The sequence below is a fragment of the Excalfactoria chinensis genome, chromosome 19 (assembly GCF_039878825.1).
Source record: "Excalfactoria chinensis isolate bCotChi1 chromosome 19, bCotChi1.hap2, whole genome shotgun sequence".
Lineage (NCBI taxonomy): Eukaryota > Metazoa > Chordata > Aves > Galliformes > Phasianidae > Excalfactoria > Excalfactoria chinensis.
The window spans coordinates 7,073,628-7,097,168 of NC_092843.1; the positions used below are offsets into that span (position 1 = coordinate 7,073,628).

The 23,541-nt window shown below is 50.4% G+C and overlaps 1 protein-coding gene across 1 annotated transcript; it reads left to right on the plus strand.

Annotated features, from left to right (window-relative positions):
- Positions 1 to 106: 106 nt before the first annotated feature.
- Positions 107 to 21,554, plus strand: DHRS11 (dehydrogenase/reductase 11). The gene is made up of 7 exons (XM_072353874.1): positions 107 to 297; positions 10,661 to 10,870; positions 16,548 to 16,642; positions 16,887 to 17,016; positions 17,189 to 17,281; positions 18,224 to 18,289; positions 19,298 to 21,554. Exons 1-7 carry the CDS (start codon positions 166 to 168, stop codon positions 19,337 to 19,339), a joined length of 768 nt encoding a protein of 255 aa, XP_072209975.1. The 5' UTR covers positions 107 to 165; the 3' UTR covers positions 19,340 to 21,554.
- Positions 21,555 to 23,541: the final 1,987 nt, after the last annotated feature.

Sequence of the window (23,541 nt, forward strand, 5' to 3'; positions counted from 1 at the left end):
TTCCTTGGAGCGGTCGCGGCTGAGCACGGACCAACTCGGTGCGTGGAAGGGGCGTGGTCCAAATGGGGGCGTGACCAAGAGGGATGGGCGTGGTCACGGCGGGGGGCGTGGTCACGGCGCGGCGGGCGGCGCTTTGTGCGCGGTGTTGGCGGCGGCGGCGCGGCCATGGAGCGCTGGACCGGGCGCGTGGCGTTGGTCACCGGCGCCTCCGTGGGTATCGGCGCGGCCGTGGCGCGGGCGCTGGTGCAGCACGGCATGAAGGTGGTGGGATGCGCCCGCAGCGTGGACAAGATCGAGGTACCGGGGCGGGGCCGGAGGGTTCGGCTGCGGGAGGGGCGCGGCGGATCCGGTAGCGGAGGTTGGTTGGGCCCGTTGCGGGGATCGGCGGCTCCGCTCCCGCCTCTCAGCGGCTCCGGCCCGCGCTTCCCCGCGAGGCGTCCCGGCGGGACCGGCTGGGGATGGGGGGGGGGGGTTGCGCCCTCGGAGCGGTGCCTCGCCGGGCGCTGGGGGGTGTTGAGCTCCCGTTGCGGTGCGGGAGGAGCGGACCGGTCCTGTGCCCTGAGCCGCGTCTGTCCGGCCGGGCTGACCCTGCAGGCAGCGGGCCGGGCCGAGCGGCGTTCAAGGACAGGCGGAGCGGCGCTCGGAGGGTTCAATGCGCTCCGTTAACGTTAAAATAAACCTTCCGACCTGAACGCGTTCTTCGCTTCTCCAGCGGGCGTCCCGAGCGCCGGCTCGCAGAGCTCACGTGTTGCCGCACGGCTGAGGGAGACCGAGCGGGGCCGTGTCGGGGCACCTGTGGGCAGCGCTGTGCGGGTGAGAGCGAAACCGCAGCTGCTGTTGAGAGGCTGAGCTCGAATAGTGCTGCTCAGCGCTGCGCTGCTGGGAGGCATCCCGTGTGGAAACGGTCTGCGAAGCGAACGAGTCCGTGCCGCCTTGTGAGGTGAAGGGAAATGCCGATTCCTTTTTCTTTTCGTTTTTTTTCGAGGTTGTTTCTTTGCTCGTTTGCCTTGTGTTGTGGGGAACTCGGCTCCGAGGAGCTCCGGGCCGGATGGGGCCGTGGGGGGGCTCACACGGCGCTGCGGGCAACGCGGGGCTGCTCAGTGCGGGCACACAGCGCTTCTGCTGCCCCGGCCCATTGGGAAGCGCCCGCTCTGCACAGCCGAACACACCGTGAAGGAACTGCCCAGGAGGCTCTGAGAAACAAAGCTGCCATTGGGGCTAAATAAAAGGTAGCGATGTGAAGAAACAGAACTTCTATCCTTCATCGCTCAGAAGTACGCATGCAGCTCGCAGCGAGGATAAAACCTACTGATGGAACCTCCTGAGCTGCCCTTTGGGATTGCTTTCCTTGGGGTCTGGCAGCAGTTGGGTGCTGCACACAACGCAGCCATGTGATGGGTGACCTCCCTGGGTTGTTTCAGTACACGGCTGTGCTGAGCAGCGCTGAGTGCTCACCTCTTGCTGCTGTCATCTGCCAAGCGCTTGAGTTAAACAGTGCAGCTCATGGTTGGCCCTGGTTGGTTCTTTCTCCCAGGCCCTCTGAGGACCGACTCCTGTTTGCAGCCATTTGTTTTGGTAGGTGTCTGGGCTGTGTTTTGCTCTGTTGCTATTCTGGTTTTATTTATATGCAGCGTGTCCTTAATGAGGAAGAAAATGCCAGAGATGTTGCTTGCTGGATGGGGCTGAAGCTCGGGGTGGCCCAAGGTCACAGCAGGACGGACGGCTCCATCCCTCATCCTGCTGCAGCTGGGGCTTCTTGCTGCACCTCTGGGAGGTCTATGTGTGATAACCAAGCTTTTCTCCAGGAGCTTCGTCTTATTTTTTCTCCTTAGAGATGTTCAGGCCTCAGACTGGAGCCCACAGTGGGACTTTGGATGTGTTCATATGAACTAAGTTAGTGTGGGCGACGTGGAGGAGTCCAACCCATGAGGCTGCTGCCTGTGGATGGGCTTTGGGCAGTTATCCTGTAGCCATGAAATACACTCATCTGTTACCTCTGGCTGCTGTTCTCCAAACTGTTGTTTGTGGGCACGTTCTAGGAAGGCAGGAGCTGTGGTGGGATGGGGAGGATGTGCTGCTTCTCAGAGGCCACAAAGGGCAGGATGGGGCTGCAGGGCTATGGAAGGACAAGAGTGGTGTTGGGGTGCTGAGAGCTTGGTGCTGTGTGATGTGGATACGGGGGGGCTGGAGCATCTCGGTAGGTGCTGCAGGACAGAACTTTTCTCTCTCTTAAGACTGAATAGTTCACTGAATGCTGCTGTAAACAGTGATGTATGGAAGAGGGCACCTGAGAAGATGAACCAAGGCATCTTGAGATGGGAGGAGTGCGGATGGTGCGATGGAACAACAGGGTCTGGTGCTGACTTTGTGACAACGAGCTAAGTTGGTTTTCATGCTGTGCACTGGAGTCATCCATTCCAAGGCGAGGTTGCAGGAATTGCTCTACGTGGGGGCTTTACAGCCTGCTGTAAACGACTGATAGAGCATGCAGCCTCATGGGGAGTTGAACGTGGACAATAAATACTATGCCGAGATTTCTTAATCTCTTGGAAAATCAGATAAGGGCTGGAGGCAAGATAACGAGCCAGTTGCAGAGCTGCAGTTCTGGTATTAAGCCTGTGCCACGACTCCAGTGCCCCTTACTTGACTTCTGAATTGTCAGCTGCTCACGGGCGCTGCAGCAGCCTTGTGCTGTGCCAGCCAGAGAAGCTCAGATGGAAGCCAGCGCTGTGCCGTGGTATTGCTTCTTCTTTCCAAACTGGGTTTGATTCCTTTTTCCCTCCATTCACCCCGTTATCTGTGCAGGCCTGGTGACAGCCTGGTGACAACCCGCTTCCCCTGGCTGCCTGTGTTTCAATGGCAGTGCTGACCCCTCATGCAGCGCTCAGCCCGGCCGGTTCCCCACAACGGCCCTTTGTTTGAGCTCATTGTGCCGCTGTGCAGCGCAGTGTGTGGGCCAGCAGCGGTGGCTCTCAGGCTGCAGTCAGACTTCGAGGAGCAAAATACAATTAAAATGGTTTTACTTCATTCCTGCACGCCAGAAGATGATTTGGGTTGAAAGCTTGCTCCGAGTGCGAAGCCCGGAGGTGTCAGCAGCTGCCACGTGTGCTTACAGAGTGCTCTTATTTGTGTGTTTCAAGTCAGAAGTGAGCTTAGGAATTAGCCCAGAGCTTTTTGCAGGTGATGCTACTCCCCATCCATGGTCGCTGTGCTCTCACCCACCAGCTGGGGCTGCAGTGTGGGCTGCAATGTCCCATGCACCAAAGGCAGCACATCGCTGGTGGTGCCTTCATCACACATCTCCTGGCCTGCAAACAGCTCTGGATGTGCCCTGGTGCTTTGGGAGCACAGGGGGATGTGAGCTGCAGTGGGACAAGCTGTGCCTGCAGGGAGCGAGCCCTGTGTGCTGTGGGGCTGCCACTGCTTTGGAGAGCACAGGGGAGATTTAGGGATGGATATCATGTGGTGGTGGTTGCTGAGGAAGAGACAGAGCTGTGCAGGAAGCAATAAATGTTGCTTAAATTACAAGGTTTAACTGATTGATTCTAATGCATTTGTGACAGTTATTGATCAAAGGTAACATTTATAACCAGAGACTGCGTCCTCAAGGTTAGATCTTGCTCAAGAAATGGCCTTTGATAAGCTGAGCTGTTGCTTGCAGGCTGAAGCAGCCCGGCCCCTGAGGAGGTGAGTGCTCCCTTCTCCATGTCTGTGTGGGAGGGGGAAGGGACAGCCACACCAGCCCTGCAGCCATGGCATGTCGGCTGGGCACTGGCTCAGGCTGCGAGGGATGCTCTTGGCCTCATGGTGCTTTCAGGCAATTGATGGAAAGGCCGAGCTGTTTCGTAGCAGGTGAGAGTGGAACATCACTATGTTACGTGTGAGTCCCTATGGGTGGCAGGAGGCTGCCTGGTTCCCTGTGCTGTGGCCTTGCATTGTGGGTGTCGGGCCGAGCTGTGCATGTCCCATCCTTCCCCTAGGGGTCATGGGGGCCCTCAGCACGGCCTGGCCAAACTGTGGGGCTGCAAGGGGACCCTCAGTTATTTTTAAGGCAGTGGTTGCAGGTCTCAGCAGGATAATCCCAAGGCAGATTCTGCTTGTGAATGAATGACCTTCAGAATCTCCTTGGCCTCTGGAAGGGCAGTGGTCACCATGTTGGGTGCTCGAGGTCTCCCAGGTGCTGTCATTGCTGCTCATCCCTGTCCAGGTCCTTTCCTGATGAAATGAGAGATCCCAAACCACCGCTCTGCACAGTGGGAACGAGTGCTCTGCTGTCTGATGGCTTTCCCCATCTGTGAGGTGTGTGGGGGAAGGGTTGCTTTAAACCTGCTTCCATTCATCCTCCCTCCCCCTTAACGTGATTTGGACTTGTCTCATTGCGTGTTCTGTGTGCTGTTTGTTAATGGGCAAAGCTCTGCAGAGGTACAGGGGCACTGAGGACTTAACCCCAGCTCCTGCCAGCATCCCTGCAAGGAGGGCTGCTGCTCTTTTCCCAGCTGATGCTATCGCTCGCTCATCCCGGTTGGTCCTGCATGGATTTAAAGCTCGGTTTTGTTGCATGACTTGAAATGGGATGAGAGTGGCAGTGGGAGCTGGACCTGTGCTCTGGCTCTGCTCACCAGACTTTGCTCTCTGCTGCGCTCATGCGAATCAGCTGCAGCCCTGCTGGGGCTGGCGGCTTAGCTCAGGATTAGCAGCGGTGCGGATGTGCTTGTGCTGATCCTGCTGTGCCCGGTGCCTGGCGTCACGCTGGCGGCCCTGCAGGCTCTCTGTCACGGCGTGTGGCACCCACAGCCACACTGTCCCCACTGCTCGTGCTGCAGCCTCCATCTCTGGGCTGTAAATCCCAAGTGTGCTGCAATTCGGGACCTGCACCTGAATTTTCCTGCTGGGGGATATCAGAGAGCCTGCCAGGGAAGGCCTGCTGCTCTGCAAGCGTGTGCTAATCTTTCTTTACAGAGAGGATTCATTCAGGATTACACAGGTGCAGAACTGGAGCTGATGAGACAGATAAAAGCGTGGAGAGAGCAGCTCCTGCCCAGCCCTCCCAGCGATGTGTGGGCAAACACCCAGTGCTGCCGGGCTGCGAACTGAAGAACAAATTGGGCCGTGGAGCTCTGAAAGCGGGAGGCTGGCGATGTGCTCTTGCAGCAGGGATGTGCTGCTGCTCTCTGGTAGCGAGGGGTGAGTTTTGGCCAGGCTCTGGGGAACTCCTTAGCTGCTTTCCTCCCAAAGGAGTGAGATGTGCTCAGGTTTCCCTTCGGCTGATTCCCTGTGTGAGGAGCTTGCAGTGCGCTATAGGGTGTCCGGGGCTGCTTCAGTGCTCTGCAGGAGGGAGCAGAAAAGCCCCGGGAGAGCTTGTGGCAGAGATGGGGACAGACGCCTGCTGCCCTTGTGGGTGCTCCTGCATGTCCTGCACAAACACAGCAATGCATTTGGTTACAAAGCACGTGGCACAGAGATGTGTGCCGTTATCTGCCGGGCGCGGCGATGTGTGCGCGGGTTGCCTTGGCAATGCGCGCTGGAGCGGGCGGCGATGCAGCAAGATGCATGAGCTGTCAGTCTGCATGCAGGGAGGCACAGCTCCCTCCCACCCCCATCCCCCCTCTGGGGGCTGCTGGGGGTTGGAGTGGCTGTGGGACAGCAGCTGCAGCCTTTGCGAGGGCGTGGGAGCGCTGAGGGAGGAAAACATCCACGTGCCTGGCTGCATGGGAACCTGCTGTGTGCGCTTTGGAGCTGAGAAGTGGGCAGGCGCCCACCGTGCTTGTTTTAGGGTAGTCAGAGCTCAGAATAAGCAAGGAATATTGCTCTAATGAGCTGTCATAGTAGCGGCAATGCTTCTCCTCCTCCTCTGCTCCCGTCTGTAGCAATGTGATCTGAGCGAGCACCAAAAAAAAGTGCCTTCAGCCTTGACGTAAGGAGCAATTGTTGGGATGCCTGAAGGTAGCAGGAGCTTCCAGGGCGATGGAAATGCAGCAGTTTGGTTTGTGTGTGCAACATTAGGAACTGGAAATTAAGTGAGCTGGAAAAAAAGTGTCCTGAGTGCATAACTGCCAAAAGGTGCAGGGAGGGCTCAGAAAGAGCAGCACAACTCCACAGCCCTCTGATAGACCACTAATAGTGCGAGGAGGGTACGGCTGCACAACCAGATGCTTGTTTACCTGGGAACCTGGCTGAAATCACTGAGCTGAAGCCAGCTGAACGGCTCTTAGGCCACATCCCACAGTGTTCTTGGGACGGGCTTGGTGTGCAGCCCAACTGCAGGTGCTGCTACAGGGTCCAGCTGCAGAGCCTGGATAGCATCCAGCATGAGATGCTGAGGTGTCAGTGGGTGCTGATGGAGGGCACGCTGCCCCCTGGGTGCCCGTCCGTGTTGTTTCACGCTGCTGGGAGCTGGGAAGTATCAGAGAGGTCCAAACTTCCCAGGGTTGTATTCCCTTCTCTTGCATAAAGTAGGATCTGTTTTCTAGGGGTTATTTATGGAACGTGTGCTGATGTCGTGTGCCACCTTTGTCTTTTGCAGGGTCTGTAAAATAAGTACGTTTCGAATGATAAAGGGTGAAGAAATAAGTACAGGGAAGCTTGCTCCCTTGTAGGCTTTCCTCCTGGTGCCCCCAGCTGAGCACTGCGTGTTTGCTTTTCCATTTGAGCCCTATTTTCCACGCTTTCCTATCCCCATCATCCTGCCTTGTTTTGGAACAGGAGAGGATCTGAGCCGAGGAGCAGCAATTTGCAAACAGTGAGTAAAAAGCATTGATTTAAAGCTCAGGAGAGGGGAAGGAGAATCACTTTACCGTTTTATTCATGTAGAAAGTCCTTTCAGACTCCTGTGGAGGCCCCGTCTGGGGACCTGACGCCATACAAAGGGAGCTGGATGAAATCTGAAGTACTGATCGCATGCAGGCAAAAAGCCCCAGGTCTCTGGCTGCACTTGGGAGGGGCTCAGTGTGATTATCTCCCTTATGCAAGGAAGGAAACTGAGCTCTGAGTCTTGCCCGTGGTCACTGAACGCGCCATGGAAATGGCTGGAATAAACCCCAGCTATATGCACTATACGCTGTTGTATTAAAACTTAATTAAAAGAAGCTTCAGACTTGCCAGTCAGTAAAGTGAAAGGATTTTTAAGCCCCTGATTTCTTTTTACAACCGTGGCGCTGTTCATTAGGTGTTTTTTCTCCTTCATTTCCTTTAGATAACAAATGCAATTGGGGTGACTTGAGTTTCTTTCCAGTTGGTTTCTTGGTGCAGCTCCGTATTTAAGCATGGGCTAAATCAGTAGCACGTGAGTACCTGTGAGGAATGGCAGGTCAGATTAAAAATTACCTAATGGTTTCTGCTGGCTTTAATCTCTCTGAACTAAATGTGTCTGAAGTTAATAGGATGGTTTGCCAAATAAAGCCTGACTTGACTCCATTCTTTTTTGCCTCCCCTGAAATGTTTACATCAATCAGTTTTGTAGAACCAAGTCACCAGGACTGAATGTGAATGTGTGGTGCTGTGTCCTCTGTAAGATCTTGTGCACAAAGAGGGTTAACTATGGAAGAACAAACCGAGTCCTGATGTTTGGAAATCATCTGTTAAGTGCGGGGCATCCTTTCAGCCCTTCAGAAAGCAGACAGCTGAATAATGCACGGTAAACATCATGACCGGAGACTCTCTCTGTCCCACTTGTGTGTAGGTGTTCGGGGTCTTTTTCATTGGCTCATTCCCTTGTTCTGCACTGCTGAGGGTTGAGATAAATCACGGTGGTGTCAAAGTTGGAGTGTGAGCAGGAGGTGCGTTGTGGCCTGTGCCACTCATGTGCATGCTGCCATTTTGGCTCACTGTTCCCCACCAGAATTAGAGGGGAGGGCTTGCATCAGTGATGGGTGACTCTCAGCTAAATGCCCAAACCTAGCCTGTAGTTATTACTCCTTTGTCGTCTCATCTTGGGTGGAGCAGTGCCAACAGACCCATCTCCACGCAGGTGGGAGCAGCATGGTGCAGAGCTGGTTGATCGGTCTCATTGCAGAGCTCATAGGTCTCATTGCAGAGCTTCCCCTCTGGCTGCCAGAGGTGATGCTGGCTCTGGGCTGGGTTGGTGCTGTGATACACAATCGCTGTCGAGCTGCTTCTGAAATCTGGGAAAACAGCTTTTATTTCTTTTTTTTCTTCTTTGCATGTGTGGCTTTCTTGAAGCAGAATGAGCATTCATTGAGGGGCTTAACTATTGCTTTGGAAAAAATATAAGTCTGCAGGCTCCCTAATTAAGAGACTGCCTTTACGTGTGTCTACAAACTGAGCCGTGGTTGATGTTCCTTTGAAGAGCCTGTGATGGCTTTATCTGGAGACGTGTGCAGCACGTTCAGCTCAGCCTGGTGTCAGTGCTGCTCGGCGCTTCGTTTTCAAAGGGAATTTGTTAGCATGAGTGCAGCCTGAGAGATGAAAGGATCCGTGCTGATTCCCGTTTGAGGCGGTGAAAAAGCAGGCAGGAAAAGCAGGATCTGGGGAGTCATTTGTGGGCAGCTTTCTGTGGTCAGTGGTGGCAGGAGAGCCTTCCTGTGAGCGGGGCAGAGCTTTCTGGTGGTGTATCTGAGCCCTGAGCTAAGGAGAGGCATGCAGGATGGGTAGCAGCTCCTTTGCGTGCCTCTGTGCTACGGCATGTGTTGTATGCGTCCCTCCTGCCTCCATCCAGGAGCTGTTCTGGGAGCCGCACCGAGCAGCAGAAAGTGACAGCTGAACATGGAAACTGAGATATTGAACATGGCAGCTCCCTCTGGGCCGCAGATGAGCTTGTCTGGCCTTCCCTGGCTGTGTCCCTGGGCCCTGTCTCCTTCCAGCCGGCTCCTGTGGCACGAGTCCTCTCACAGGGGGTTCACTTGGATCCCTCGTGCTTGTATTTATCCTTTAAAGTCATTGCTGTGACTCTGGGGGTGCAGCAGGGCTGGGTTTGGCTGCACTCTGCCTCACCTGCAGGTTATGAAGGATGTGATGGAGGGCAGCCTTGCCCAGAGTTTTGCTCCTGCAAATTTACAGGTAGAAAGCTTTATCCCTGCAGGACGTGAGCATCCCCCAGCGGCCCTTCATTCTGCTTTTAATTTCCTCAATGTCACTCTTGCAGATTTTCCCCAAACTGTTTTCTAAAGGATGCGCTTCGGTCTTTAAAAATACGTACGTATTTCAAATGTGACCAGCACGTAGCCAACAAGATTGCACGTACAGCAAGGTGAAACCAGCCCTGGGAGGGTACAGGGCTTGGTTTGGTGCTGGGGGCACCTTTGTTCTCTGTTGGGCAGAAATATTGCTGAGCTCAGCCGCAGCAGAGCTCTCCTGAGAACAAGATGCTGTTGGGATGCATCGATCTCCGACTGAACTCGTTGTGCCCGTCCTCTCCTGGCTTGGTGCTGTGACAGCAGTAATAATTCCTGCGCTGCTGCAGTGCCTTTACTGTGTAGTACTGGAGGGGCAGCAGCTGCAGGAGCAGATCTTTAGGCTCAGGGTGGTTTCAGCTTGTGGTCTGAGACCCGTGGAGACCTGCAGTCTGCTGCTGAACGCCAGGCAAGGCAAACCAGAGGGGGATTAAACTTGCAGTCAGGAGCTTGCATCATCTCTGCCTTGGTCTTAGGGATTGAGAGAGGTTGAAAATCATTTACCGAGCGGAGCTGTTTGCCTCAGAGCAATGCAAACTCGGTGTGCTCTGGGTGCTGGGGGGGAGGGTGCTGTGGGTACAGCTTTGCTGTGAGGAGCGTGTTGGAGTCACCTTGGCAGGCAGGGAGGAGCCGCACAGCCGCCTTTGGCAGCAGCAGAGCTTCATGGCACCCATGGAGATGTCACATTGGGGGCAGCGCTGCGGGCAATGCTGTGTGAGCAACATGGTGGATGTTTGTAGCCGGAGTCCATCTCTGTGGATCCCAGACATCACGTGGCCCCGCCGTGCTGGAAGCTGTCACTGTCACCATCCCCGATGTGACACATCAGAGCTCAGATGCTGCTTCTTGTTACTGTCAGGGGGAAGGGCCGTCGTGGCTGCATCGTTAGCATGGGGTTGTCAGCGGCTCTCGGCCTTTCATTTGCCTTCTATCCAGTATGAGATCTGGAGGTTCAGGGATAGCTGTTGGTGATGGCTGATGAGGAATTGCAGGGCATGTGATTGCTGTGTCCTTTATCCCCTCCACGGTGCGACAGCCCTGCAGCACATCAGCCTGGTCCCACAGCAGCATTTACTGGTGGTCTGCCAGCATCTGCTCACCTCCAGCTGTACGGCTTAGCATGGTGGGCAGCACAAGAGTGTTCCATCTTTGATACAGGTTAACACAGTAAAGCCAATGCAAAGCTACGGTCTACAAACATTTGTGATAGACTGAGCTCTATTGCTGGGACCACCACACACCTCATGCAGCAGCACAGACCACGAGGAAGGCTGCATCGGGCTGATCTTGCAGCCCTCAGAGGTTGCAGGGATAAACTGTAGCCCCTGTGGTTCCCATTGCACTGCCTGTGAAGCTCGTGGTGTGCCATACATGGGTGTGCTGCAGACAGTGTGCCTTGGTACTGTTTGCAATTCTTTGGTACTGCTCTCATGCAAGTACATAATTGCTACTTAAAAGCAGCGCTGCTGTCCTGGGCCCATCCCCAAACAGAGAAGGCTGATGGATGTTTTCTTCCTTTCTCTTTTCCTCAGAAATTGGCAGCTGAATGCCAGAGCGCTGGCTACCCTGGTACCCTCATCCCGTACAAGTGTGATCTCTCCAATGAAGAGGAGATCCTGTCCATGTTCTCCGCCATCAAGACCCTTCACCAGGGAGTTGATGTGTGCATCAACAACGCGGGGCTGGCTCGCCCAGAGCCTCTGCTCTCAGGGAAGACAGAAGGCTGGCGGACAATGATAGACGTGAGTAGTGCTGTGGGAGAGCAATGGCCTGGGATCCCCAAACACAGCCGTCTATGGGATGTAGATGAAGGGACCAGAACATCTTTTTTTTCACATTTCTAGTTTTTATTTTTGTTATGGGATCACTTTCCCATTGACTTTCCACTTGTTTAAACTATGTTCAGCTTATCTAGATTGCACAGATTGTTTTCTGTCATTCTCTAGCATGGTTGTACCCATCTATTTTGTGCATGGAGCTGAGGACCTCTCCCCTCTCTGGCCCTGACATGGCTTTGTGCTGGCTGGGCAGGAATTAGAAAGGCATCATGTACTGCTGAGCCACACGACTTCACCCTGGAGCGTGAAACCATTCAATACCTTCAGTAGCATTTTTCCTTTAGATCAGTGTCTTTCTACAAAGTGATGAGCCTGGCTTTTTTTTTTTTTTTTCTTCCCCCCTCAGAATAGGAAATTGAATACCAAACATTGGCTTTTTGTAGCTAATCCTGTTAGTTTTAGCAATGGGTTTTAAAACAGGCAGATTCTTTTTGGCTTAAAAAGCTGTAATGCTTTTGTCTTTGAAGCTTCATTTTCTGCCTGTAATCTGGTTAAAGCTCAGTACCAACTGAGCCCATTTCATCTGCCAAACAGAGAAGCAGTGCAAGTGGTTCATGCCATTCACAGGCAGAACTTCTCTCGGGGCGTTGCTGCCCTGAGGTGCTGCTATGCATCCTTTTGGGACTTGTCACTGTGTGGCAGCCCTCCTGCTGTGGGACACATGCATGTTTGTGTGCTGTTGCCTTGCTTTAGATAGGTTTCTCCTCGTATGCTCCATATTTTTGTACGTGAAAGTATCATCTTCATAGAGAACAGGATTTGTGCTCGTGCCTTTGAGTAAACCGTGGTGTCTTTGCAGCAGCAGCTATTTTGTAGCGAAGGAAAAAGATGTGTCTGTTTGAGAAGTTGTTTAAAAGGTGCAGGCTTGGGGTCCCTGTGTCTGACAGCAGAGCCAGCCTGGATCTGTCTGCCCCATGGTGGCTGGTGGCTTTCCATCCAGCAGTTCCAAGGGCTGCGTAAAGCAGAACAGGCACACGGAGGCCTCAGACTCCTGCTGCCAGGATGAGAGCTGCTGTATTCTGTCTAATTAAGTTCTTATTAGGATGTTGGCTGCTCTGCTCACTGCTGTGACTGCAGCCAAAGCAGGCTCTGCTTGGCTTTGTCTACCCAGCCAGGCTTTTGTGGGTTGCCCAGCCCGGGTCACTGCACCGACGCATCTCCCTGCTCCCAGTTGCCATGGAATCTTTAAAGAGAATTAAGTGAAGTGTAGCTGAGGCTGAGTTGGTATAAAGCAGGGCACTTCCCAGCATTGTTTTGCTGCAAGCCTGGCCCTGTGGGTCGCCTGCACCTTGTCCTGGTTGCTGTTGTCCTGTCTTGTCTGGGAGCTTCAATGTGTTGCTTTGTGTCCTTCATGCTCCCTTTCCTTTGTTCTTCTGACCTTTTGTTCTTTCTGAAGTGAGCAGGCTGGAGCAGGGATGAGGCACTTGCCTGCTGCCTTCTCTCTGTGCTCCATTCTCTGGCGCTCAGGTGTGAGTACTCCCTTGGTCTCATCTTCCACTAATTTCTGGGAGCAAGGATTTGGAAGGGGATTGCTCTGGACGATACACTCCATGCTGGCATTTGTGGTGGCCAGAAGTGGGGTTTGGGAACCTGTGAGATCCTCCTCCTTGTGGGCAATGCTCTGTGCAACCTTTGGAGCTGCCTTGGCATGATGGGTGGTGTGGGAGGAGAGAGGCAGGGCTTCAGATCCATGAGGACAAGTTAGGAGTCCACCTCTGGGAATAAAACATGCCCCCAGCCTGATTTGCACTGCTTTGTCTGCACTCACTTGCTTGACAAAATTGCTCTTGCTGTTCCAGCCTGGGGAATAGGCTGAGACACCTAAGCTTCATGTACAGATCTCTGGGGTGGCAGCAGGGTCTGGGGGGGGGAGGGATCTTCACCGCCAGCTCTCCCTGCTGCAACTTGCCAGCCCGGGGGAGTGCTCACCACATCTACTTCTTCTGCGTGCTCTGCAGCTCTCAGGGTCAGAATGGGGGCAAGCTGCCAGCACCTTTCACGGGCTGCTGACCAGGAGCAGGCAGGCTTCTCCCAAAGGTGGCCTGGAGAAAGGTGTTGGTGAGCAGCGTGCTTAGAGATGTGGCTGGAGAGCTTCTGTGTGCTGCTGGGCTGCAAGACAGGGAAAGTTCCTAAACAGCCATCAATGTATTGATTTGGGAGGCATTAGGGCCTTAAATTAAAGGCTTTTTTTTTCTTCTTTTTGTTAAATTGATTTTTCTTTCCATGCATTTTTTATGAGCTTTGAGGCTGGCTGTTTCTTTTCCAGGCTCCTCTCTCAGTGTACATCTAACAGTTGAAGTCGTGTTTTTATTTACTTATTCCTCTTCTTTAATGTTCCAGTTCCTTGTTGTCTGGCATTTGCTCTAAAGGGAATAATTTCCAGGAGTTTATTCTTCTCGGTCTGCAGGAGCCTCAACTTAGGAAAATCACATCCCCAGTGCTGAGTGCTGTGCAGTCAGATAGCAAATTCAGTGTGTGCAAAAGAGGGAGCATTTTATCTCAGACGTAGTTCTAAGCCCTTCATCTTTTGATTTACAGCTTCCCCCTCTTTTCTCTCCACTTGTTTGTGAGCCTGTGCTTTATGTCAGGCTGGAGCAAAGTTCTCTGACTGTCCCCGATCTGGTGCTGTGTACACACTGACTTGGGGCTCTGGGATCTGAGCAGCTCCTTCACGTTTTGCCTACTGACCTTTACAGCCAGGAATTCAAGCTGAACTTTCCACTTGCACTGTTCCAAGCACAAAGGACTGCAGCACACATCCTCCCATCGCTGTAGGCACTGAATGGGTTTGATTCTTCGTGGCATTATTCACTGGCCAGTGAGGCTCTGTTCTTGCTTTTATATACCATCTGTCCATAGATGTGCATTCTGTAACCTGCATTTGTGTGTGTGCTTAGGAGCTGGGATGCTCAGTTTGATATCTTAAAAATACCCTGATTCTGGGAAGCAAAGCGCTCAGCACCTCCAGGAACAAAATCCTTTATGTTTTCCCAAGCTGGCAATGGGAACTCATTAATTACTACAATGTGCCCCTATTGTTTCTGTTGCATAGCAAACACATGCTGTGGGTGCAGACCTGCTGCTTTGTGCAGCATGCTGCGTGAACTCAGAGTGCAGATGTACTGACCACTTTTGCCAAGAGACCTTTGAACTTTTTGTTCTTAAAATAGGAGCAAGTGCTGAAAAATGTCTTGTGCGGGTAACAAACAGCCTTCCTATTGTTTCTAGAATCAATGTAGCCGTAGAACATTCTCATTTTCCAGGTGTATCTTTTAGGTTCCTGAGTGCCTGCTTTATGTTTTGAAATGAGAATAGGGATCCTGAAATCCTATGGGTGCTTTCGGGAGAAAAGCTGCCTTTCAGTTGGTTGTTTTGTGTCACTGCTGTGTCTTACCGTGTGGGCTCTGGCCTTTGCCATGTGGCTGTTGATTAGTATCTTGCTTTGCCAGTAGTTGTCAAAATGTTGTAACTCTGCCCACACAAGGAGGCATGGCTGGGTGTGAGTCACAGTGCTGCAGCCCAGCTCCATCCTGCTGTCAGGCTGATGTTACCCTCTAGTGGCCCACGGAGATGGAGTGGAGCGGGCAGTGACTGCAGCAGCAACGCGCTGCCTTGAGGCTCAGTGCTTGGAGAGGAAAGCAAGGGGAGGGGGTTAAAATTACCTTTTATCTTATAATACTCAAAGTTGGCTCTTCACTTGGTTGATGCATGGGACTGGAGCAGCTTACTCCCACTCTCCTTGACTTCACTGTGAAATCCACAAGATTTCATGCGCCCTGCCTGTTCTGGGCTGTGTTCCAGTGTTGAGGTGCTGCTTCTGCTGACATGTCTGCAAAGTTGTGATTCTGTTTCTTCCTTACACAGCCGAGGTAAATCTTCAACCTGGTGCTGGGGAATTATCTCTGTAGTTCCAGGTACGATGGCTGAGATATCTGGCTCTGACTGTGTGCACAACCAAAGTGCACTTGGGTTAGGGTGATTACTTCACTTACTGTGTTGCCTGGGTACTCCATGTTAACATGGGATCAGATAAGAATGCTATTTAGCTATGCAAAGACCAAAACCCATAAGCATAACCTCTGTTGATGAAGAGGAAATAACGACCAAAAGCAATGGCTGAAGATCCTTCAGCTGTCCCCCAGTCATCCTTCCAGTGTGCAGCTCAGTAATCACCCCTCTGAAATCCATCTCTTTTTGCCTTTTGCTTTCTAGTCTCCCAAGTAATGTTCCAGCCAGCCCTCCCCAGTTTTTGTTTCTAAGTTTTATGGAGATGATAGACAGGCATTTGCTGTCCACATGACCTCGTTCCCGCTGCTTCTCCCGTTTATAGTTACACGTGACTTCTGATTCATCAGAAATTTACTTCTTCCTGGATATTTAGTTCACAGTAGTGCGTTTAAACTTGCCTGGCCTGCTTGCTCGGTTAAAAAGTGACATGGCATTAGGTAGGGCCTGCCAGCCTGTCCTGCACTGAGATGATTTCATCCTTTCTAGAGGGCTTCAGCAAATAGTTTCCACCTTTTGGCCACTCTTCTGAGCCTAAAGCATTATAAACTCGAGCAGTTAGCACTGTTGCTGACGTGGCTTGCTCATCAGTCTCCTGCAGGTGCTTAGTGCTCTTGTATTACAGGTGGGGGCATTTCCATATCTCTACTTTCCTGGAAACTTTGAGCGTGTGTTTTATGACCAGCAAATTGTCAATTTGTGCTTTAAAGGTGGCAGCTTGCAGGGGTGATGTGACTTGAGTATGACTGAACCACAGCGCGCTGGGCAGTGGTGGTTCAAAGAGCAAGTACTTGGAAAGCTGTGGGCCGTGTGCTAAAGGATACATCACCTTTTCCTTCCTTCCTTGGTTTAGCCAGTGGAGGAGGATGTCAGCAAACAGCATGGCAGATTGGTGGCTTTCATATCGCAAGGGTTCCTTGGGCCCTCCCCAGATCCACACCACGATCTTTGCCTTCATTTGTGCATGGGAAGCTCTTTGGCCATGTGGTTTGCAGTGCCTAGGAGCGCCTGGCTCTCTGACAAGGCTCTGTCTGGGGATTTCCACTTTAACTAGCTGACCTAATTACCCACTGCTAACGTCCTATCGGCTCTCCAAACCCTGGTGTGCTCAGTGCTGTACGAGATAATTTTGTCTCCTGGAGGACTGCTGACTGTGGGGTGTTTGGGGCTCTCTTACCTTGTGCTCAGCCCTCGCACTTGCCCATAAAACTATAAAGTCTATTTGTTTTTTGGCAGAGGCCAAGGCCTGTCTCACAAAACAGGACCTCTGTGCTTCCCCTGCCCAAACCCTTTGTTATTGCAGCCCTGAGCATGATTGCAATGTAATGCGGGCTGTGGGTGTGTGTGTGCAGTGAGGTCTGTGTAGGTGCATTTCCCTCTGTTGGTGTTAATAGGAACTGCCATGTACTGGGACCTGCAAGTGTGGCTGTGCTCACGTATGAGCTGTGCAAGACAGGCATGGGGCTCTGTTGGTGCAGATTTGCCCCAGGCTAATCATCACTGTGAGGAGGTCTGTGGTGGGAGGCTCACAGAACCGGGGCTGCTGGTCTTAGTCTCCTTTTCTCTTGTCTCTCAGGTCAACGTGATGGCTGTAAGCATCTGCACCCGAGAAGCCTATCAGTCCATGAAGGAGAGAAACATCGATGACGGTCATATAATTAACATTAACAGGTACACGAGGAGGGAATGCAGGATCTGCCATGTGGGATTAGAGAAGAAGAGCTTTCACCTTTCTGGGTGGGCTGATGGTCACCCAGAGGTGTGAGTGGTTTCCCAGGATCACAATGGCTGATTTTCCAAACGTTTTTTTCAACCTCTGCTTGTCTAAATACAACACAGACCAAATACGTTGTTGGTTCTTTCTCCAGACTGCATTCCTCTCTCCTCAGTGCTCTCCTTTCTGCTCTCTCCTCAGCATGAATGGTCACAGCGTTGTGCCACAGTCGGTGGTGCATTTTTACAGTGCCACCAAGTATGCGGTCACAGCACTCACAGAGGGGCTGAGGCAAGAACTCAGAGAAGCAAAGACTCATATACGAGCTACAGTGAGTACTGGGAGGGTTCTCCCCCTCTGCTGGCTTTGTGGGTGGCAAAGAGCTGGTAAGTTTTGTGGGGCAGAAGTCTGGGGTTTTTGTTCTCTTGTTTGTTTGTTTTTGTTTTTTCTTTTGCTGAAGGAGAATTACAAATCCTATTAGGATGTGCTCTGCTCTTTTCCAGTGTATATCTCCGGGACTGGTAGAAACGGGATTTGCTTTTAAACTTCATGATAATGACCCTGAGAGAGCTGCTGCAACCTATGAGAGCATTCGGGTAGGACATGGAGATATGGGAACAGAGAGAAATGGCTCTGACAGAAGTTTAACCATCTCTCTCCTGGCTAATTGCACAGAAAGCTATTTCTGCAGAGTGCATAATGCTTTCCACAATAGTCAGCATCCTCCAAGTCAAGTCTTGGCACTCAGACCTGAGACACTGCACTAATATTTAAGCGTTGTGCAAAGCGTTCTCATTCAGATTTAGTTTCTCACTCTTTATTTTTTCTTACTTTGTTGTCCCTGTAAAGAAACTATCAGCCAGCTTTGAAATTTTGTGGCTTGTGACCTCTTTATTGAAGAGAAAATACAATAAGCAAACACGTCTACAAAAGGATGGGCAGGAAGAAATGTGTGTTGTATTGCAGGCAGCCGGCACAGGATTTCTTGTTCTTCTCTGGTCGTTCCTTTTTTATAAGGATGGCAGTGCTTGAGCTGACAGAACTACTGTGACAATAGTTTGGCGAGTTGCTCAATCACACTATGAGCCAGTGCAGCTCTTCTACCCATCCTCGTGGTGCCCTTTTTCCTGCTGAGCTGCTGCTCATTGGCTCTTTGTCTTTGCACATGAGGTCTTTGACTGTACAGAGACACACGTCACTTATATGTGACAACACATATACAGACATACCTTCTCAGCCCTTTAGAGAGGTGTTGTCTCCATCTGTTTTTCTGCCCAGCACTTGAGGATCTGAGTTCTAGCAGACACCTCAAAGCATTTTGCAGAAGGATTATTCACATCAAACAGAGAAAGATCAGCACCAGACGCTTCCTATATTAATTTTTTTAATGGATTACTTTTTTCCTGCTTGCTTCCGTCTTTTTTGATATGCCCCAGTGACACTGTTGAAACTTGTTATTAATGGCTATGAAAGGAGTGATTTCATGGTTAATTTTTCCTAAGGTGTTGTCTAAGATTTTTTTTTTCCTGTCTTCCCAGTGTCTCAAAGCTGAAGATATGGCTAATGCTGTCATATATGTCCTCAGTGCCCCACCTCATGTACAGGTAAGCTGTGGTTGAGTTGAAGGACTTTGCAGTAGGTATTTAAAGGAGGAAAGAGTAACTGCTGCCCTGATATTTGCTAATCAGTACTGCAGCTGCCATGTCAGCTGTGTGCTTAGTGGAGCTGGGGATTAGTAGTGATCACATTTGTTTACAGTTCCCTTATGGCAGCTTTGGGACCAATGCTGCTCAGGCCACTCGCAGCCAGGTATCCATCCAGGATTGCTCTGACTGCAGAGAAGGACTGTGCAAAGCATGGGGAGTGAGAGGGATACAGGCATGTCTTGTCCCTTCTGGGAAGTGCCATCTGAGATTTGCTGGCTGTCTTACAGCTGGTTCAGGTTCTTCCAGTTGCCAAATGAGTTGGGCTGGATCCTGCCAAGGTGCTTGTGCTGCCAGAGGGACTTCTTTCCTGGGAAACAAGTAATGAGTGACCAGCTTTGAGCTGGAACTAGGAGGAGGAAAGAACAGTGTCAAAGTTTAGGATGTTGTCTGAGCTGCTATTGCAAAAGCAAACTTTGATCATGAGATGCTTAGCAAACCCATAGTGTGACCTCTGCTCCTTTGGAGCAAGGTGCAACCATCTTCACAATAAGATCAGTCTAGAAGCACAGCAGCTGAAGGGTTCTGTCTCTAGCGAAGATGGCTTGCTTTCTTTAAGAGCATAAAAGGTCCTCATGGAGGCTGATGTGGAGAGGTGCCTGCAGACAGTGCTTCTGATTCATCCTCTGAGCAGGACCACACTTGAGACTTGATTATAAACTTGTATAGTTCAGTGTCACCTCACGCCCTTTTCTGTGCATTTTTGCCCTTTTTTCCTTTCTGCTAAAGGCAAAACAGTTACATTCACTTCTATTTCTTTTTAGTATCTCAGCTAAACAGCCTTATTTTTAGCCGCAGGAACTTCCTTTGAGTGTAGCTTACCGCAGTAACAGTAGAGCATGCGAGTACACGGTGCAAGGTTTAAAATGTGTCGGTGCTGCAGCAAAATCATGTGCTGGTCTCTTCTAGATTGGAGATATACAGATGAGGCCCACGGAACAGATATCATAGCAAATGAAGAAGACCGTGAGCAGCACCATGTGTCCACTCCACTTGGAACCCTCTGGCAATGTGGGGTTTCATCAGCTGGCTAGCAACGTTTTATTCAAGTACCAAGGATCGTGTTTGAAGAATTATTTTTCTCTCCCTCTCTCTCAGCTGGTGCTGGTACGGAGCCAGTTTTAAAAAGCATATATAGTAGTGGGTCTCTTTTCTCCCCTACTCCTTTTGGAAACTGCGTAAGAGTAAAATGGATTTGAAAATAATGCAGGGAAGTGGTTTGTGGAAGATTGTCTCCAGACTGGTTTATTCTTCTTTTTGCTTTCTTTTCAAGGTTGGTTTGATCTTATTTGCTGTCTGGACGTAGATGAAGTGGCACAAGGTGTTTGCCAGCTTCCATGGGCTTAGGGTTTGAGATTTACGGTGGATGTCACACGTTTAATTTTTACATTTCTTCTCATCATTTTGATGCTTATTTGGTAACGATGGATATGATATTTTCTTCTCTCATATCCCACTGCCCTAAAGCCAATGTACAAACTCACCCTGCCTCCCCAGACCCTCCTTTTGCGTTCATATGAATTGTGCCTGCCAAGTTTGAGGAGGTTTGTGTGTGCTTGCTGTTTCTTTCTTTCTAGGTAAGTAGATAAATAGCTTTGGGAAAAGAACCTGCATTCTTTGCAGGTTAGAATGATCTTCTAAGTGGCGTAGGTACAGAAAGAGTGAGTTGTTTGGTATTTTTAATAAAAATTAAATGTGTTGTCTTGTGACCACCTTTATCCCTTGGTATCATCTCCCAGCACTCTTGTTTTTTTGTATGTTTGATATTTGCATGCATTGACGTTTTTTGCAAGTATTGGTCAGTCTTTGAAAGATGTATGATGCTGTTTAAATGCTGGTTACTCTTTAAGTTGGAACTATTGGGATTTTGTTTATATGCAGAGATACAAACTCAGAGAGAGGGAGAGAGAGAGAGAGAAAGAGAGTGAAATGAACCGTGCTGAAGCTGTCCAAAAAGAAAAGATTTTAATAGGGGCATTTGCCTACAAAGCAGTAGGTGAAAGGTCTGCTATGGATCTACTGGTTCCATGCTGATATGGCCCTGTTGTTTTGCTCTGGGTTTACTCTAACTCAGGGTGGGGGGAGTTAGCCCCATAGCTGATACGTGCACAGCTGGGGACCACTTGAGTTGTTTTATTTACTCTAACAATGTGGCAGAAACATCTGCATGGAGCCCAACTTGATTTGGCACTGTTAACATACACGTTGCCTTAAGACTGCAGAGTCTCTCCTGCTGTGCTTTGAATTTCCTGTAGTGCTTTGGCAGGTGAACACCTTGTTGTAGGTGGAGCAGGAATGATCAGTCGGTTTGAGTGGAGGACTGAGAACCAGAGAAACTTGGTTTGGATTGTTTTGCTTATGCCAATGTAGCTCTGTGGGAGTTCATTTGTGTTACACCACCATAAGGCAGACCAGAACTGGGCCACTATGTCATGAATTTCAACTCCCTATATAACTTTGGGCAAGTCGCTTTACCTCTCTGCCTCAGTTGACCCATCTGTAAAATGGGGATAATAATACTTACCTACCTCACAGGGGTGTTGTGAGGACTCACAAGCTGTTTTGTAAAGCACTTTGAATATGAGAAGCGCTATGTAAGTGCTGAGTGTTGATATGAAGTATTATTATTAATTAAATCTCGTGATACATGGAATTCCTTGTGCCAAAGGTGAGCAAGCATGGAAGGCTACAAGGGGAAAAGTGGTAAAGCATTCTCTTGTAATGATAAAAACAAAGGCAGTTTGGCCCCTTTTTTCCCCCTCTATAAATGCACTCTCACGGTGTGTTCTGTCCCTCATCTGTTACCAGTTTCTGCTAGTAAGTACTTGTAACCTCGTCTCTGGATTTGGCCTTTTAATTTACTCTGAGTGAAATTCATGCCCTGTGGCAAAGTCTTGCACTACTCTGCTGCACTTCCCTCTTCCACTTAGCTGAGGCAGTGGCACTGTGTAGGTTCTTGGCACAGAGCTGACTTTCACCTGCAGCACTGAGTTAGACTGTGTCCTTCAGGGAGCAGCCAGTCCAGGTCTGCATACAGCCAGTGATGCTCAGTGCAGTGGAGAAAGCCTGTGCTAGCTGGAAAGGCTCTTCAACCTCCGTGCTGCTGTGGTGTACAATCCAAAGGCCTTTTGCTAAGGAAGGGCCAAGCACAGTTGTGCTTCCTGTAAACCCCCCCCATTGATGTTCAGCTTTACTTACTATAAAAACTTGGTGTTTTCCATAGGCTTTCTTTCACAAGAGCTTGTTTAAACTCAACAGGTGCAGCGTGCACCACTTCTTACAAAGAGAAGACAGCTGAACTCGAAGTTGAGGGCCAAAACAGAAAGAGTTGAGAAATTAGCAGAAGAAAAAAAACATAGGCAAGGCTGTGGGAAGCACTGGTGAAATGGCTGAGCTGGTGGCTGTGACTGTGTGCAAAATTCAGCAGCTGCTGAAACGCACGGCTGAGATGGCTGAGACAGGACCTGGCTTATCTTTCTGCTCTGCAGATGTAAGGCCTTGAAAAAGGGCCAGCGTGGACAGTCACTCCTTGCAAATGCAACTTGGCTGACCTGCAGCCCTGGAAGTGTTTTTTCTCCACGAGTGTCTGTACCATTTGCACATCTTTAAAACATCTCGTCCTTGAAATGATATCTATTATGGTTTTATTTCCATTTCAAATGAGATTTGGGGGGGTGTGATTTTTTTTCCTGCCAGATGACTTCCTGCCTCCGGCTGCTTTCCCATGTGAAGTGCAGCCCACAGAAGGGTTTGGCTCGGGGTGCTCAGCCTTTCTGCCTTGTGGCACCTGGTGGCAACTTAAGCCTTCTTCCTGGGTTGGGATGAGATTGGCAACGTGACCTCGAAGCGTTCAGAAACCCCGGACAGGAGAGTGACCTGTACGATTTATCAGTAGGCTTCTAATTGTAAACTAGGAAATAAAGAATAAAAAGAGAGGCACAATGTAGTTCTTTTGTTGTATATAGCAGTTTGTGTTTGTGCATAACAGCCTTTTTACTGTTCGCAGCTAAACCTATCTTTAGTGAAGGGTTCAAACAGAAACGTGTGAGTTTGGTTCCTCACGGGGGGGAAAACATATTGCAATTGCTTTCTAGAGCAGAATAGCATCCATTTGTCTCACGGATAAGCTGTGGAGATTGGACTCACCCTTCCCTGTTGAAATGAAGCTGTGCTCCACAGGGCTTTGCTGAAATCCCCAGGTAGGCTGCTGGGTTTGGCTAAAAACTATGCAAGGGATGAGCCAGTACTGCTGTGCAGACTTGGGTATTGAACTCTATTCAATCTCCCACACTTGTTTGAAGTGGGGTGGATTATTGCTGTTGTTAAATGGAGGCGTTTTTACTTCCCGGTCCTCTTTCAGGTTGTCCAAGTGCAGAGGTTCAGGTTTGCTGTCATTAAAACACAAATGTTTCTTTGCAAATAAGTAGCGAGTAGCTGACTTGGCTGCCTTGCTGGATCTGAGGCAGGTGTTTTGGATACCTTGTAAATAGGTAGAGAGCATTTGTGGAATTAAAAGCATGTTTGTTTTTTCTAATCTTGTGCTTTCCTTGTTTTTTTCCTATGTAATAAATGCCATCACTTGTGTTAACGTTGCCGTACCTCTAGGAGATGCGATGTGGCAGTCTGTGAGTATGGCTGACAGATCTCGGCTCTCATTTTGGGTGGGAGGAACCATGGCTGCAATTGGCTCTGATAGGCAGCTGGACAAGGTCATTTACTCAAGAAATCTCCATCTCTATAAACAGTTCCGTGTTTTTTGAAGGCTGTTGGTGCTTCCGAGTAAGAAGACTGACCCACTTCTCTCTGCAAAATCCTTTTAGAAGAGATTGACGTGGAATAATCGCCATCTCCTCGTTTATGAAAGCGAAAGGTGGAGATGAAGTGCTCTGCCACTAGAGCGGCGCTTTGGCTTGAAGCTTCGGCCGGCTGCGAGCTGGGGTGAGACGACGTGGGGCTCATCCCGTGCACTCTGGAGCCCCTTCCCGCAATGCCGGCGGGGGGAAGCATGTTGTGATTACTGTGTCTGGGTAGAACATCGAGCTGGGTTTTGCCCTCAATATTCCTCGTATTTCCAGGACTCACGAGGCACTTTCCTATTTAATTAAGGTTTTAAGGGGGAACGAGGCCGTGAGGCTGCGCCCCCTCCGACCGCC

What these genes read in the sequence shown, in the direction of transcription:
- DHRS11 (XM_072353874.1), top strand. Translation starts at nt 166, where the DNA reads ATGGAGCGCTGGACCGGGCGCGTGGCGTTGGTCACCGGCGCCTCCGTG. An exon ending in GCAGCGTGGACAAGATCGAG is followed by an intron (nt 298 to 10,660) that starts GTACCGGGGCGG and finishes TCTTTTCCTCAG; the next exon opens with AAATTGGCAGCTGAATGCCA. An exon ending in GTGCCCCACCTCATGTACAG is followed by an intron (nt 18,290 to 19,297) that starts GTAAGCTGTGGT and finishes GGTCTCTTCTAG; the next exon opens with ATTGGAGATATACAGATGAG.